This window comes from Scleropages formosus, chromosome 20 (assembly GCF_900964775.1).
Source record: "Scleropages formosus chromosome 20, fSclFor1.1, whole genome shotgun sequence".
Lineage (NCBI taxonomy): Eukaryota > Metazoa > Chordata > Actinopteri > Osteoglossiformes > Osteoglossidae > Scleropages > Scleropages formosus.
In genome coordinates, this window is record NC_041825.1 from 11,468,366 (window position 1) to 11,481,784 (window position 13,419).

The 13,419-nt window shown below is 38.3% G+C and overlaps 1 protein-coding gene across 1 annotated transcript; it reads right to left on the reverse strand.

The window, feature by feature from the left end:
* Positions 1 to 8,593: 8,593 nt before the first annotated feature.
* LOC108927317 (40S ribosomal protein S15a-like) lies at positions 8,594 to 12,571 on the reverse strand. The gene is made up of 4 exons (XM_018740552.1): positions 12,401 to 12,571; positions 11,580 to 11,659; positions 11,410 to 11,495; positions 8,594 to 8,730 (listed from the first exon to the last, which is right to left on the reverse strand). The coding sequence occupies exons 1-4, from the start codon at positions 12,531 to 12,533 to the stop codon at positions 8,637 to 8,639; spliced, it is 393 nt and encodes a 130-aa protein (XP_018596068.1). The 5' UTR covers positions 12,534 to 12,571; the 3' UTR covers positions 8,594 to 8,636.
* Positions 12,572 to 13,419: the final 848 nt, after the last annotated feature.

Below are 13,419 nucleotides of genomic sequence, written 5' to 3' on the forward strand. Positions count from 1 at the left end.
TGTTATGCACGGAGTGCACAACTCAGGCATCACAAGGCACCAGCATTACCCCAAATCAATAGCATGCCCTTCCAACTTGTTTTTGCCTGCTTTTTGGTATTTTGGATATCTTTGACAAGCATCCAAATTTCATTCCATGTCAAAATTCCATTAAATATATTCCCAATGTTTGCTATGCCTTGAAACCCCTGCATTCTCAAAAAAAGACTCCCAAAGGTCTCAGAGTGGGGCTTAAAATGACTATTTATTCAGACTTAATAAATTCCAGTTAGTTGATGCAGTGAAAACCAAGATAACATAGTGCAAGGTACAGTGAAACACAAACTATGCACTAATATTTCTACTTTTTAATATTTAATATATTAATTAAGCTGTGTTTTCCTCTGTCTAAGAGCAGTATGCTTCACAGAGTGAGCTCTTTCTTTCAGTTTATGGTGAATGTCACAGTTCATCCCCATGTCCTTCGGATCGCTACATCATCCTGTGCAGTTCACAAAGTCCGGTTTAAATTTTCAGCCCCTTAACTAAATGCCTGCTCTTCATGGAGGAAAAAAAGCAATGCAGTAACCTTTATAACGGCATATTTTGTTTTTCTCTGTGGCTTTATCTGTTTTTTTTTCCCTTTCCCACAGGCAGCAGGTAATTCTTTTTTAAATCTGGGTGATATTGAATCGATTGAAGTAGAAAATGAAATTAAATCTGTATGTACATGTACCATAAAAATATCAAGCCATTTATTTTTTATTTAAAAACATAATTCAACAGAGAAATACAGCAATGCACTGCAAGAAGGATGACATCACTGTGTACTGACTGTATGTCCCATATTTTACTTGCACACAGCTAACCTGAATAAATCTTTATGGCTGCATTTTTTGTGGTTACTTTAGTCCAATTTTTCTTTATTATTAATCAAATTATTAGGCCACATTAGTGAAGAAGAGACATTAAATCACTTATAAAAAGTGTGCGCAATGAAACAGATCAAAAAAATTAAATTTAAATTAAATTTTAAAAAACAGCTGTTGACTGAGTTTTATTACATGCTATTTAGTTTACCTCAGTATGTGGTTACTTATACACCACAGCAATGTGCTTATTACTAATTACAGAAATTATCTCAAAGGCTCTTTCATGCTATTGCCTAAGAGAATTTATGTAGCAATCAGCATGTCATTCATAGAGATTCTTGTAACTCTGCAGTCACCTACAACTAAACCATTTGGCACCAAGAGCAGTTACTTCTCACACGATGGTTAATGAAATGGTTGAACAATGGGGGGGCAGCGGTGGCCGTGTCCCTGGAGCCCATCGACCTGGGGGTGTGCCCTTGAGGACTGCCTCAACATGCAGCAAATAGCTGCAGTCCCATCCATAAATCCCTGCTTCCCTAAACATCTCATACATCACAGAACACCACCCCTGGCCCAAAACAAACCCCCCAACCCCTACTCAACCTACATATCACATGTACATACAGTGACAAAGGGAATGCATCATCGGGGGCTCCAGAATTTGATGGTGTTTTTAATGTCACTGAGTAGAAGTACCCAGGATGCTTACTTCATACCCAGGTGGTGTGGGGCAGGGTAACGTGTCAGCCAAAGTCAGGCTGAATTTATATTATCATACTTCTTTATAGTTGCACTTATAGCCTCACGTTGCCATCTATTTCGCGATGAGCCTCTGCTGCAGTGTGCTGTTAAAGTGCCGATTTACTCTGGGAAGTGGACTACGGCGTTCAGAAGACCTCCCCACACTTTCAGTGTCTCCCTCACTGCAGCTAGGAGCAGGTGTACACAACCTGAATGTTCACAATGATCAATTAGATAATGCTTAGTTTTTTATGTAATCTGTAAAAGGATAAAACAAAACAAAAAAATAGAATTAATAGTATTAGGTGGATTTTAGAAACACTTAACCCATAATTGGAATGCAGTGTTAATTTAGCCAGATCTGAAATAAAATTATATTTGGTATTATTCAAAGTTGTAAAAATGTACAGTTTTTGCTATAGCGGTGAGCTGTGAGTTTTACACAAGTCACTACTGCCCCCAAGTCTTCACTGTGTGCTTTGCATCAGTTTCATCTCCACACACAAAAGCAAAGCTCTACAGATAGGAAAGCAGCACACAGGCCATCTGACAGTTTTTCATTTTTACATATAAGTTAGAAATAGATTATTCTATTTTTGTAGGGTGGCCACTCACTCTCAGGTCCCCTGACTTTTACCAAGCTGCTTGTATTGGTTTCTTTCATTTTTGCAAATTTCATTTGTGATATTGAATGCCAAGAATCTGGTCTCTTGTACCAAGTTATATCTGGCCCACTGATTATATCAACCAGACAGTCTGCTTTATATATATATAAATGTGAAGGGTTCCCCCCCCACCCCTTTTTTGTGAAATGTAGCCATATGTTGAATAATATGTTAAGGTTTTAGCAGTTTCCTTTGTTCGAGGTTAGACGCTCAACTCTGCGATGACTGACCCGTTTGCACAGCAGGAAATACATACTGCATCAATTCAGGGTAAGTAAATAAGACTACTACAGAGAGATTCAAAACCAGAAACCTTTAGACTGCAGGAACAGAGCACTAACCACCACACTCATTATTTTGAGGTTTCCAGTCCGTGTTTCATTTGTCCCAACATAGACCTGGCATCATGACCCCTTGTCTAGTTTCCTTTAACCAAAACATGGACAAAGGACAACCTAAAGAAAGTTACTATTAAATGTCTATTACATATAGTGCAGCTATTCAAAAGATGTGAATATATGTTCAGCACTAATAATTTGGAGCCAAGGCACTGACTGGTAATTTGTATTCTGAATTTTTTAAATGCATACAGTGAGTAAGAACAATATATTACCATGTATGCAATGCAGCACAATGAATTTGTTTCATGGGCTGTCATGACAATATTTTTCATAAGTTTAATTCACATGCAAATAGGATGTCTGATATTAAGTTGATATCCTTTACTACTGGATAAAGAAATTCTGCTGTAGCATTGTTGCATTACACACTCACATTAAAAATAAACCTTTAGCAGAAGGCATGTCAGAAATAATGCAAATTTCATGTCTTAAGACTAAAGTGGTAGGGTACAAAATCTGCTTATAATTACATAAGGCAAAACGAAACGTCAATTCTTTTGTTTTCCCATTTACAATAACATCACACGGCTTAAATCTGTCCCCTTAAGATGTATTGTTTTACAATAGGCAGACAATTATTTTAATAAGAAGCTAGTTGAGTTGCCACTTAACACTACAGTAGTACATTGTTTACAACCCTCTAAAGAAATAAATAACAGAAATACAGATAGTCTTTTTACAATATACAAAGTTTCAGGATATGCATTTCACTAAAGAATCTAACTTCTGTTGAACCAGCAACCATGTTTCAAGTCAGATTCCTTCACTAGCTGCTCAAGGAAACCTGATTTGAATGCACAAAGGAAGCATATTTTGGTATAGTATACAGTAGGGTCAGCAAAGTAGTGAAGCAGATAACATCACAGCTGTCACAGCTCCCCGGCTGTGGGTTTGAATCCAACTCAGTCTGTCGGCAGTTTTGTCCTTTTGCCGTGTTCAGGTAGGATTCCTCCAGGTGCTCATATTTCATCTCAGTTTAAAGACCCATGTTTGAAGTGGATTGGTGACTCTGAATTGCCTGTACTGAGTGGATCTTCAACACAACATGATGCAAAACAGCACCAACCATCTGATAAATAAAGCACTGCAAGACTATCCGTTTACAACACTCATGCTCCGAGTCCCTTTAAATCAGTATTCTGTGTATGCAGTACACTGGGTGGTCCATGAATTGGTGTTAGGAGCAGTAGAAGAACAAATGCACAGTGCAACCTGCGTGTAGAGATACCGAGATACCCTCTCATGTTCCCATAGCCGCGTGGCATTCCTCTCCAACCTACTAAGTGCTGCATGGCTTCTTCTGGTTTGGTTTAAAAGCAAATTCCGCATCACTGCCACTGTGGCCAAGAAGCTCCAGTGTCCAGACACTCCCCTCCCACTTAAACTCCTACCTTCCCAGGGTTCGAGAGTCAGTGCCACTGCCCTCACTCTGTGCAAAATGCCAAGTTAATCTCCAGCCACAGTGGCACCATGCAGTCCGCAAACATAAGCCGTAAGCTCCAGACGTATTACTGCTGGGCCAGCAGCAGTAATGTTCATGTACATCCATATTTGGTCTTTTTAAGCAAAAAAAAATTAAATAAATGAGTTAAACTGTACAATTCGGGACCCCAAGGCAAAAATCTGTGGCTGGATGTCAAACAAGCTGCTGCTGCTGGATATCTTTCAAAATGATAGCTTTGGAACACTAACACTGAATCACTGTGGCTTCTAATTTCCTACAGTAATCAAGCACTTTTATTCAATTTTAGTTCATTTGCAGTACAAGTTGTTTAGAGAGGAATTCTAAACCCTTCCAACCATTCTGTTGAGTGCCAACTCTCTCTGTGACATAAACTTGCGTTTTTTGCAATATCTGACTGAACTGCAATCGTCTTTTTGCCAAGTTTGACAGCCATCAAATATATTACAGACATACACACACATATTCTATATATAAGATTAGCCAATAGCTATCGGCTATCTAATCATCACTGATGATCTTAGACTTAGTAATCTACTAGACTATAATCTAGACTAGTATCAATCCAAAATCTGAAGCAAATTTGCATTTCGACGCGACAGCGACACGCTCACGCAAGCACAAACGCAACATACAACTGAAAGAAAATTCTACTTTAGTCATAGCTGAATAAGAACTAAAATTATAAGTGAAACAAAAACGTAAATAAATCAAATGTAAAGGCGCACTTCGAATTCACTTCAGAAACGCAGCCCAAGTAAAGCTTGCTTGCTTCAGACTTACCTTGCGGGGAGGCGGAGGGGCTTATGGGAAATGGAGTCCTTTACGAATTCTGCAAGGCACTGGTTGCACTGTTAACTGCAGAGGGGAAATAAAGTAAAGAATTCACGGTGTTCTATTTGCTTAATAAACTTGACGTCATTAACTGATATATTGAAAATGTTAACTCTGCATTGTGACAGTTATTATGAGTAGACAGAAAAGTGGAGACCTAAACTGGGTTTGAAGAATCTGCAGGGTAGCGCTCAGCCAATTGACCAAGGGCCGAGTGGCGTCCAGAAGTCCAGAAAAGAGCACATTGCACGTAAACACACTGTATTCTAACAGTGTTACACATTAGCTTCTCATTGATTGCTCTAGGGAAACTTGGATACACGGGTGTGTGTTGGTTTCTCTTCCTTCAGGATACTATCGTACATTCAGAATTAATCACTTTCAAGCCTATCTGTAACAAAACTTCATTTAGAAGCTTATTTTTGTCTATGTTTTCGTAACTTTCTTGGTCTCTGAGGCACCAAACTGATGTATACTGAATTTATACCGATCTGAACTCGGAAAGGAACCCGAAGGAACATCATGTAAATCGCATTACTGTCTGGTTTCATTAACTAAACCATTTTAAAAGTGAATTACATACGATGTTGCATGGCATTTCAGAAACATCAAAAACCAGAAATAAACTGGTCACGACATTGCAATGAGGTTAAAAATGAAAAAAAGCCCAGTGGCCGATACACGCTCAAGAATTCAGCGCTCAAGACAAAGTTCATATATGGCGCCCCCTATTAGTGAAGAAACGAAATACTGCAGTAAGTGCAATCCCCCCATGCAACACTTTCCAACCTTAAGAACATTCCTCGCCTTACACAATATTAGGTATACTGTGAATTACTACTACGCTAGCAACTTTGACCCTCTACTACCCAAATGAAACAGAGGTATTGTCATTTAATACATATACACTCCCTAAACATGTATTCCATGACACTACTAGGCATTATAACAAAAATGAGAATCATCTAGTTTTGTGTCACTAATGGTCCCAGTCTACTCCGCTAAGGATATGTTGGTGGCCTTTGCCTCAGGAGAGGTGGAAGGTATAAGAAGAATGGCCCCACCCGGTCCGTGTACATTGTATTCATTCGTTTTTTTTCATTCAAGATTGAAAAACAAAAGGTGAATTACAATGCCTTCATTTTTTTTTTGTTAATATATTGAAAGCAGAAAAAAGAAGTGCTTTTATTGTTTCTGAGCACACACAAAAATAAAAGGACTTGTTTGTCTTTTCGTTTAACCATACAAAGTGCAGGAATCAAAATCTCAATACCAAATATGATGAATGCCCTAAAATACACAGCATTTCCAATCTAACAAGTAGCCTAACCTAAAATATGTAGCACAGCGATTAGCACTGCTGTCTCGCAGCACCTGGATGGTACGAGAGGACATGGGTTTAATCCCCACTCAGTCTGTATGAAGTTTGCATGTTCTCGCCGTCTCTGCTTGGGTTTCCTCCCACAGTTCAAAGACAGCATGTTCGATGAAGCCACTGATGGCTTACACGTAGTTTCAGTTCATTTACATGTGGGGTGTTCAAGAATAAGCCATTTCATGTTGTGATAAAGTCAGAAAATAAGAGGGCACAGTACTATAAATGAGGCATATTTTAAATTGAGCAAAAAATTTGCTTTTAAGATGTTAATTCATAATTTGTTTTTCATTTTTAGCAACTTCATTTATTTTCACTTCTTTTCACTTCATGTTTAAAGAAATGAAGGCTTCATAATTCACATTTTGTTTTTGAATTTAAAAAAAAAAAAAAAGAAAAAATGAATGCGGCATACATAAACCCCGACCCCATCCTTCCTTAATGGCACCTTGTGACAAAGCAGGTCTGTCCCAGTTAAGGGTCAGGAAGAAAATTATTCTTTTATTCTAGTTAACTTAGGGGGTGAACACAGTTACCAACATTCTTCATACTGTACAAACACTCAACACATATTAAATTCCTTCTGTTATGCTTGTATTTCACTAACCTCACCACTTACCCAGCACTGTCACTACAGTCCTGGAAAAAGATCCAAGCACTGTTTTAGGTGGCCTTAAATACTGTCTGTTCTGGGGTGGCCCATGTTCAGTGGGATGGAAGTGGGAAAACAAATTACTGGGGAACTTTGTCATGAACTGGTTTTCATTAATCATTATACTTTAGCAAAATAAGGAATGGTAAGATATAGAAAAATGAAATTCATGCTTGTTTGTAACTGAACCATCTGTAGGTCACTGTTTTACTGAGTTCATATCTTTCATTGATACCCTTTTCGGTTGAAATGGTTCAGTCCTTCCAATAAGGAGACAGGGAGGCTATTTAAAGGGCTCTTTCGGCTCTGTAGAGAAGCAGAGGTGTAGATGTTGTTGATGGCAAATGTGAACCTTTGTAAGTATTGCACAGCAATCCACTTTCCTCACTTACTTGGTAATAAATACCTTTGGTACCTACAAGGTTTGTTGTGACTTACCACTGTTTGAAGAAAAGACACAGAGGAAGGAGATTCATTTACTTCCATCCTTCTGTAGTTTTCATGATCATTGCTGAAACAGACAGCAGATAAAGCAGATGGAGCCTATGCAGACAAATGAGAAAAATCCCAGTGTCTGCTGCCGCTGCTGTGAGTTTGAGAAGTACTTCTGGTTGTCTTACAGAAGGTACTGAGTGAATCAGAGTGATTTAATGTTGGAGATGGCAAGTCTCTAAGTCTTCACCCTACATACTGCACAGGATAGGTACTGCAGTATTTCAGAATAACATATTTTAAAAGTGGTTTCTTTCACAAACATAAAATTGCATTTGTGAGTGTATATATACAAAATCATGCTGCTTCTAGTGTACATGCAGTATATTTGACACAGATGGCAAATCAGAAGTGATTTAAAATGTTTACTGACTTTCATTACATGTTTTATAAAAACATTGCTAAATTTGATTAAATATTGAAACATTAAATATAAAAACATATTTCTAAAAATGACTACAGATCCCAAATCTACCTTGGCATTCAACATAGAGAATCAAACTCTATTTTCTACCGACAGCTCATCTCCAAGGATTATATGAGCAGGTGGCAGCTGACACCAATCAGCACTCTACAAACCCAATCCAAAAACTCTATTTTAGAGAGGACAGCATAAACATAAAGTAAAATTTACTGGCAGAGTGCAAAGTGTAAACACAATAAATGTGAAAGAAAGTTATTAAAATGATGTAGAAATGTGTGGGCTTCAAGTTTTTCAAGGGTACAATGCTAGCAGCCAGCAATCTGGTTCTCAGATGGCTCACACCACCAATAAAATAAAGATGAGTAATTGCTTAGTTGATAAGATTTGTAAATTTTACTGGAATCGTATGCCAGCCATGTAACGTTACCTGAACAACGACACAGTCACGTAAAAGGACAGCAAGTGGTCAATGTAATGCAAGTTCGGCATTTTAACTAAAAAGGAAAATCACCTTGAAATACACTGGAAATAAATTAAATGAAAAATGAAACAAGGGCATCAACTGTTTGTAAGAGAGGACAAAAGGGCCATTCCCAAACAATTCATGAAGCAGTGCTCTGAGGATTTGTGCTTAATTCCTGCTCCCTATTCATATTCTACCAACTGACAAAAACAACATAGATCAGGCAGCAATGTCCCTGTGAAATATGGTTTATTTCCAGAAATTTTTACATGTTTAGAAAAAGAATCCAAGGATTTTTCCACCAGTGTGTTTTCGTCTCGCTTCTTCATGGTCCATGATGCCGGCAGAAGTGGTCATCACTATGTACCTGCAGAGATGGAGACACACATCTACATTTATTCACTTAACTGAAGCCTTGTCCCCAAACTGCTTAGATGTATCAAAGCATGAATCAACAGACAAATTACAGCTGTATCAATAATTGCATAAATGTGAATACTAAAAGTGTACATAGAAATAGTTGAGGTTGAAGCTACGGTGTAAATACAAAAAGTCATGCACCTCCTCAAGGTTCCAGTTACATTGTAAATCGCACTGCCAAATTAAAGGTGTATTTAACTTTTTTGATATTTTTACTTAAACCAGGAATTTAAACTGCACTGCTATTCAGTTTCACCTCACTTACTTCACCTCAGCTACCCACTTCAAAAGAAACAACAGCAATGAAATTGTAAGCATAAAATACAGAATTTTTTTTTTTTTTTAAAAATCTGTTGATAGGCACCCATATGCAGAAATCCAAGGTCTGCAAAAGTACAAAAGCACAAAAATAAATATTTGAGACCTGGGGCCTATTACTATTTCCCAATTCAAAAAGTATGTGTAGAAGTGCAATGCTCGAGTCCGTTACAATCAGGAACTGTAACTGCTGCCACTTACTATTATTACAGTACAATATAAAGAAATAAATAACCTGACATTTATAGGCCTTGTTTTAACAACTCAGCCAGCAGCAATCACACTCTTGTTCTCACTGTAAGTGCTGATGTTATTGAAAAGGGAATAAACCCTGCCATACAAGATAAAACTACAAGATGCTGGATCATTAAAGTTGCAAGCGCTGCTTTTTAGAGCATTTATTAACTAATACCATCTTAAATCGACACTTTCCAAGAGTTTGTGATCAAAGTCTAGTTCTGATCAAAACAACTGCATGAATATGAAGTGCACATGTTTCTGATGGCCAGCTAAAATTGCATATTTGGTACATTTTAGGCACCAGCCAACTGCTGTGACTATCCTTTCTCTGGGCACCTCATTTTTGGGACATACTGCAGTTATTTGCTTTTGATTAGAAATGAACACGCAAAGTATGACAACAGAAAATGGGAATTAAGGAGTTTAAATATAATAAATGTTACTGTGATGTGTTCTTTGGGGCAAAATAAAGAACCTGTTTAAGAACATATTTTTAAGGGCAATTTGTGGTGAAGCTGTTCGAGCTGTTGCTTTGCAGGTGAAAAGCTGAAGGTTCAACTCCCACCTCCCATTCTAATATCCCTGGCAAGGTATAAACCCTGAATTGTTCCAATACAAATTACCATGCAATAAAGTTAATACCAGCTTAATATACAAACCTAACATTGAAGGTCATTTTGGAGAAATCCATCAATTAAACAAATAATAAGCGAACGAGTGTTCCTGCAGATAAGGATTTTACCACTGAAAAAACATTTGACTGAAATGTCTCATAGCATGTGAGAGTTCAGTGGGTGTTTAAGAGACATCCCGCAGATTAATTAAGAGTGGAAGAGCAGTTTGCATCATCATCACTTTACAGCTGCATTACTAGATGCTCAATTGCTCCTCATAAAGAAAAGAAACATCCAGCAGTGTGTCAAATGATTCCTGGCCACATCTCTGCTAGCTCTCACACCAACCCCTTTCACTGGATTAATTACTCCAATTAGTAGTTGTAATTATGTGTCGCTCTCATTAGCATTACTAGTCATACTACTGCAATTCCCAAATAATACTGCAACGAAATAGGTATTTTCCGGAACAGCATATTGCTAAATGTAATTATTGTTTAAAAAAATATATACATAATTAATACAAATAATTTAAGGAGAACAAGGGAGCAAAATGTGTTTACAAATGGTGCAAAACACAAAAAAATATGGTGGTGTGTGTGTGCAGTTAGATGAAGCTACAGGAATAGTAATATTTCAGCATCAACTAAGTTAGTGTGCCCAAGAAACCAAATTAAGTAGGAACCAGACTCCTAGAATCTTAGATTTCATCAAAGATTTTCAACAAACGTGTTAACTCGTAAAATTAATCCATTCTTATTCAAAAAGATTTAAACTGTGTGTTTTGTTGCAATACTCCTTTACCATCCATCTGTCTATTGTTAACCACTTATACAATTACAGGCTGTGGTGATCTACTGTCTATCCCAGAAACATGAGGCCTGAGGCAGGGGACACATAAGACAGGACACCAGTATACAAAAATGAGATTTTTTTGCTGGCAATCTGTTTCATCATAGTACTGAGAATCTGCCCATTTGACCTATGATTTGTTTACACTGGCAAAATTCTGGAAAATATGAACATCCACATTTCATATTTACAGACAAAAGAATATACATTAATGTATATTTGGACCACAAATTTCAGTATATGATGAAACAGTGAATACTCTGAAATGAATTTATTATATCACTTTTCTAAGTATTTTGAGACTTATGTTTCTGATCTTCTCAGTAGTTCTATGGACCTGAACAGGTTTCCCTATAACATTATGGTTCAACAATTTAACTGCTATCCAACATCAAATACTTGCCAAATCAAATCAGAGCTAAAGACAAATAAAGAAAGACTAAGGTTTGACTTTTCATACCAACCAAACAGCAGTTGTGACGTTCAAATGCTGCACCTACGGCATTAATACATTTATCCTCAACAAACCATCAGCGGAGACCATCATCTAATGCATATTCCTTTCACGTGTCAATTTTCACGACAAGTAACGATACACTTACCCAAACTGTCGAGAAGGCAAGAGATTATTCTGCCACTTCTCCAAATCCTTAAGCCGGAGGTCGAATCGGGGGCTGATAACACCGCACTGAGGAAAAAAATTGATGTTTGTATGGTGAAACTGAGCATCAAGACAAATCACATAGACACTGAGCGCAGATCTATATCTTACCTTGTTCAATCTACCGGTGAGATTAACAACAATTTTTCCAGCTCTGTGATCATCAATCATTTCGAACTCTCCAATGTAGCCTGAAAAACCAATGGAAACTACAATGAGCCTTGAAAGCAATTCAAAATGTACAATTCCAGCCAAAAGTTTGAGTACGCCTGCTATAAACTTCCTGTTTTTTCCACATATCTTTCAGCTTACGGGGGACAGCTGGTAGCATAGTGGTTAGAGCTGCTACCTTTGAACCCACAGTAGTGTAGCTGTAGTACACTTGATCAAGGCACTTATCCTAAACTGCTCCAGTAGAGTTACCCAGCTGTATAAATGGGTAAATAATTTTAAGTAGATTAACATCGAAAGTAGCTTTGGAGAAAAGCTTCAACTAAATGAATAAATGTAATAAGGTTGATCAGGAAATGAGCTGCCACATTTTCTCAGCTCTGCTGCCATTCCAGAGATGTGGGGTCTTCGTGTGTCATACTTTCAGTCATCTGTCCAGTTTGTTCCATGCAAGTACACACCAGGTGGACTCACACTGTTCACTGGTACTGCAGGCAGACCCAAAACACTACTGCTAGAGGCACATGTATCTCTCAAGTATGAAACCTGTTTTGCTTTATCCACCTGCATGGCCATCTGCTTTCATCAAGTCTCTGCACATAAAGAGGGGTTCACTAACTGGAAGTTCTCACCTCTATAGTAACAGGTTGCTGGCAGAAGATGAAAACACACTCCATTTTTGTACTGCAGTATATGTTCTCAGCCCCGAGATGTGCTGAATCATATTCTTAGGGGGCATTATCAAGTGATGCCTGACTCACCATGCTTCATCATGACACTCAAAAAGCGCTGAATGACCTTGGAGCAGGGCCTGATAAGAACCTGGCGTTTTCCTCGCTTTTCTGCATTGTTGATGATCTTCAAAGCATCTGCGAGAACATTCATGCGCACCATGATGCCTGAAAGAGCCAACGGGAAGAGCACACAGTCATTCAGGGAGTCCACATCACCACAGTCTATGATCCAGCACATAAATATTTGTACAATTCTCTCTCAACTTCTTCAGGAGTGATGTCTGAGCACTCTGGACACTTTACTAGCTCAGGGACAGATGACTGACATGTATTCCGACACAAATTTCTGAAACATGTTGGCTGTCAGTGAATGGCTTTGTCGTTAGGTGCTTGTGTTGAGGTGAGGGTCCATTACCACAGTGACGAAGTCATTAATACACTGCAAGGCATTTAGGAGCTCGTAACTTACACCTCACAATGAATTATGTGTCATTTTATAATAAACAACCGTCGTTCTTGTGCTATAACAGCACCGACACGTGGCCATATGCTTCCGCTTTGGAGTTAGGGTTGAGGGAGCCTGGTGAAGGCAAGGATTGCATCGATATTAACAGGATTTGAAACACTTCCCCGTTGTTTCGCCTTACCAGTTCCGCAATATGGAAGAAAGAAGGAAGAGGAAGTCTCGTGTTCAAACTAGCGGGAGAGGGAAAAGGCAAAATCTCGTATCTCGCGTGACTAGCTGCGAGCATACTGGCTGGGATGGGCGAGGTTTGTTACTTCCGGGAGCGTGCTAAGTGACGTATGCTTTGTTTATGTCGGGAAGTTCAACTTTAGTTTTTCCCAACTGGAATGCTTGTTGCTGTATGGCTTTACACAATATAAACACTCCAGTGTAAACATTAAGTACATTATGTATGTAAACACTGCCCCAGCTACACGTGCTTCCGCTTTGAAACAAAGACATAAATCTTCAGTTGCAAGAACCAATCACAACGCTTCAGTAACGTAGTACTGACTTAATCCTTGTGATTTATGCACCAAAA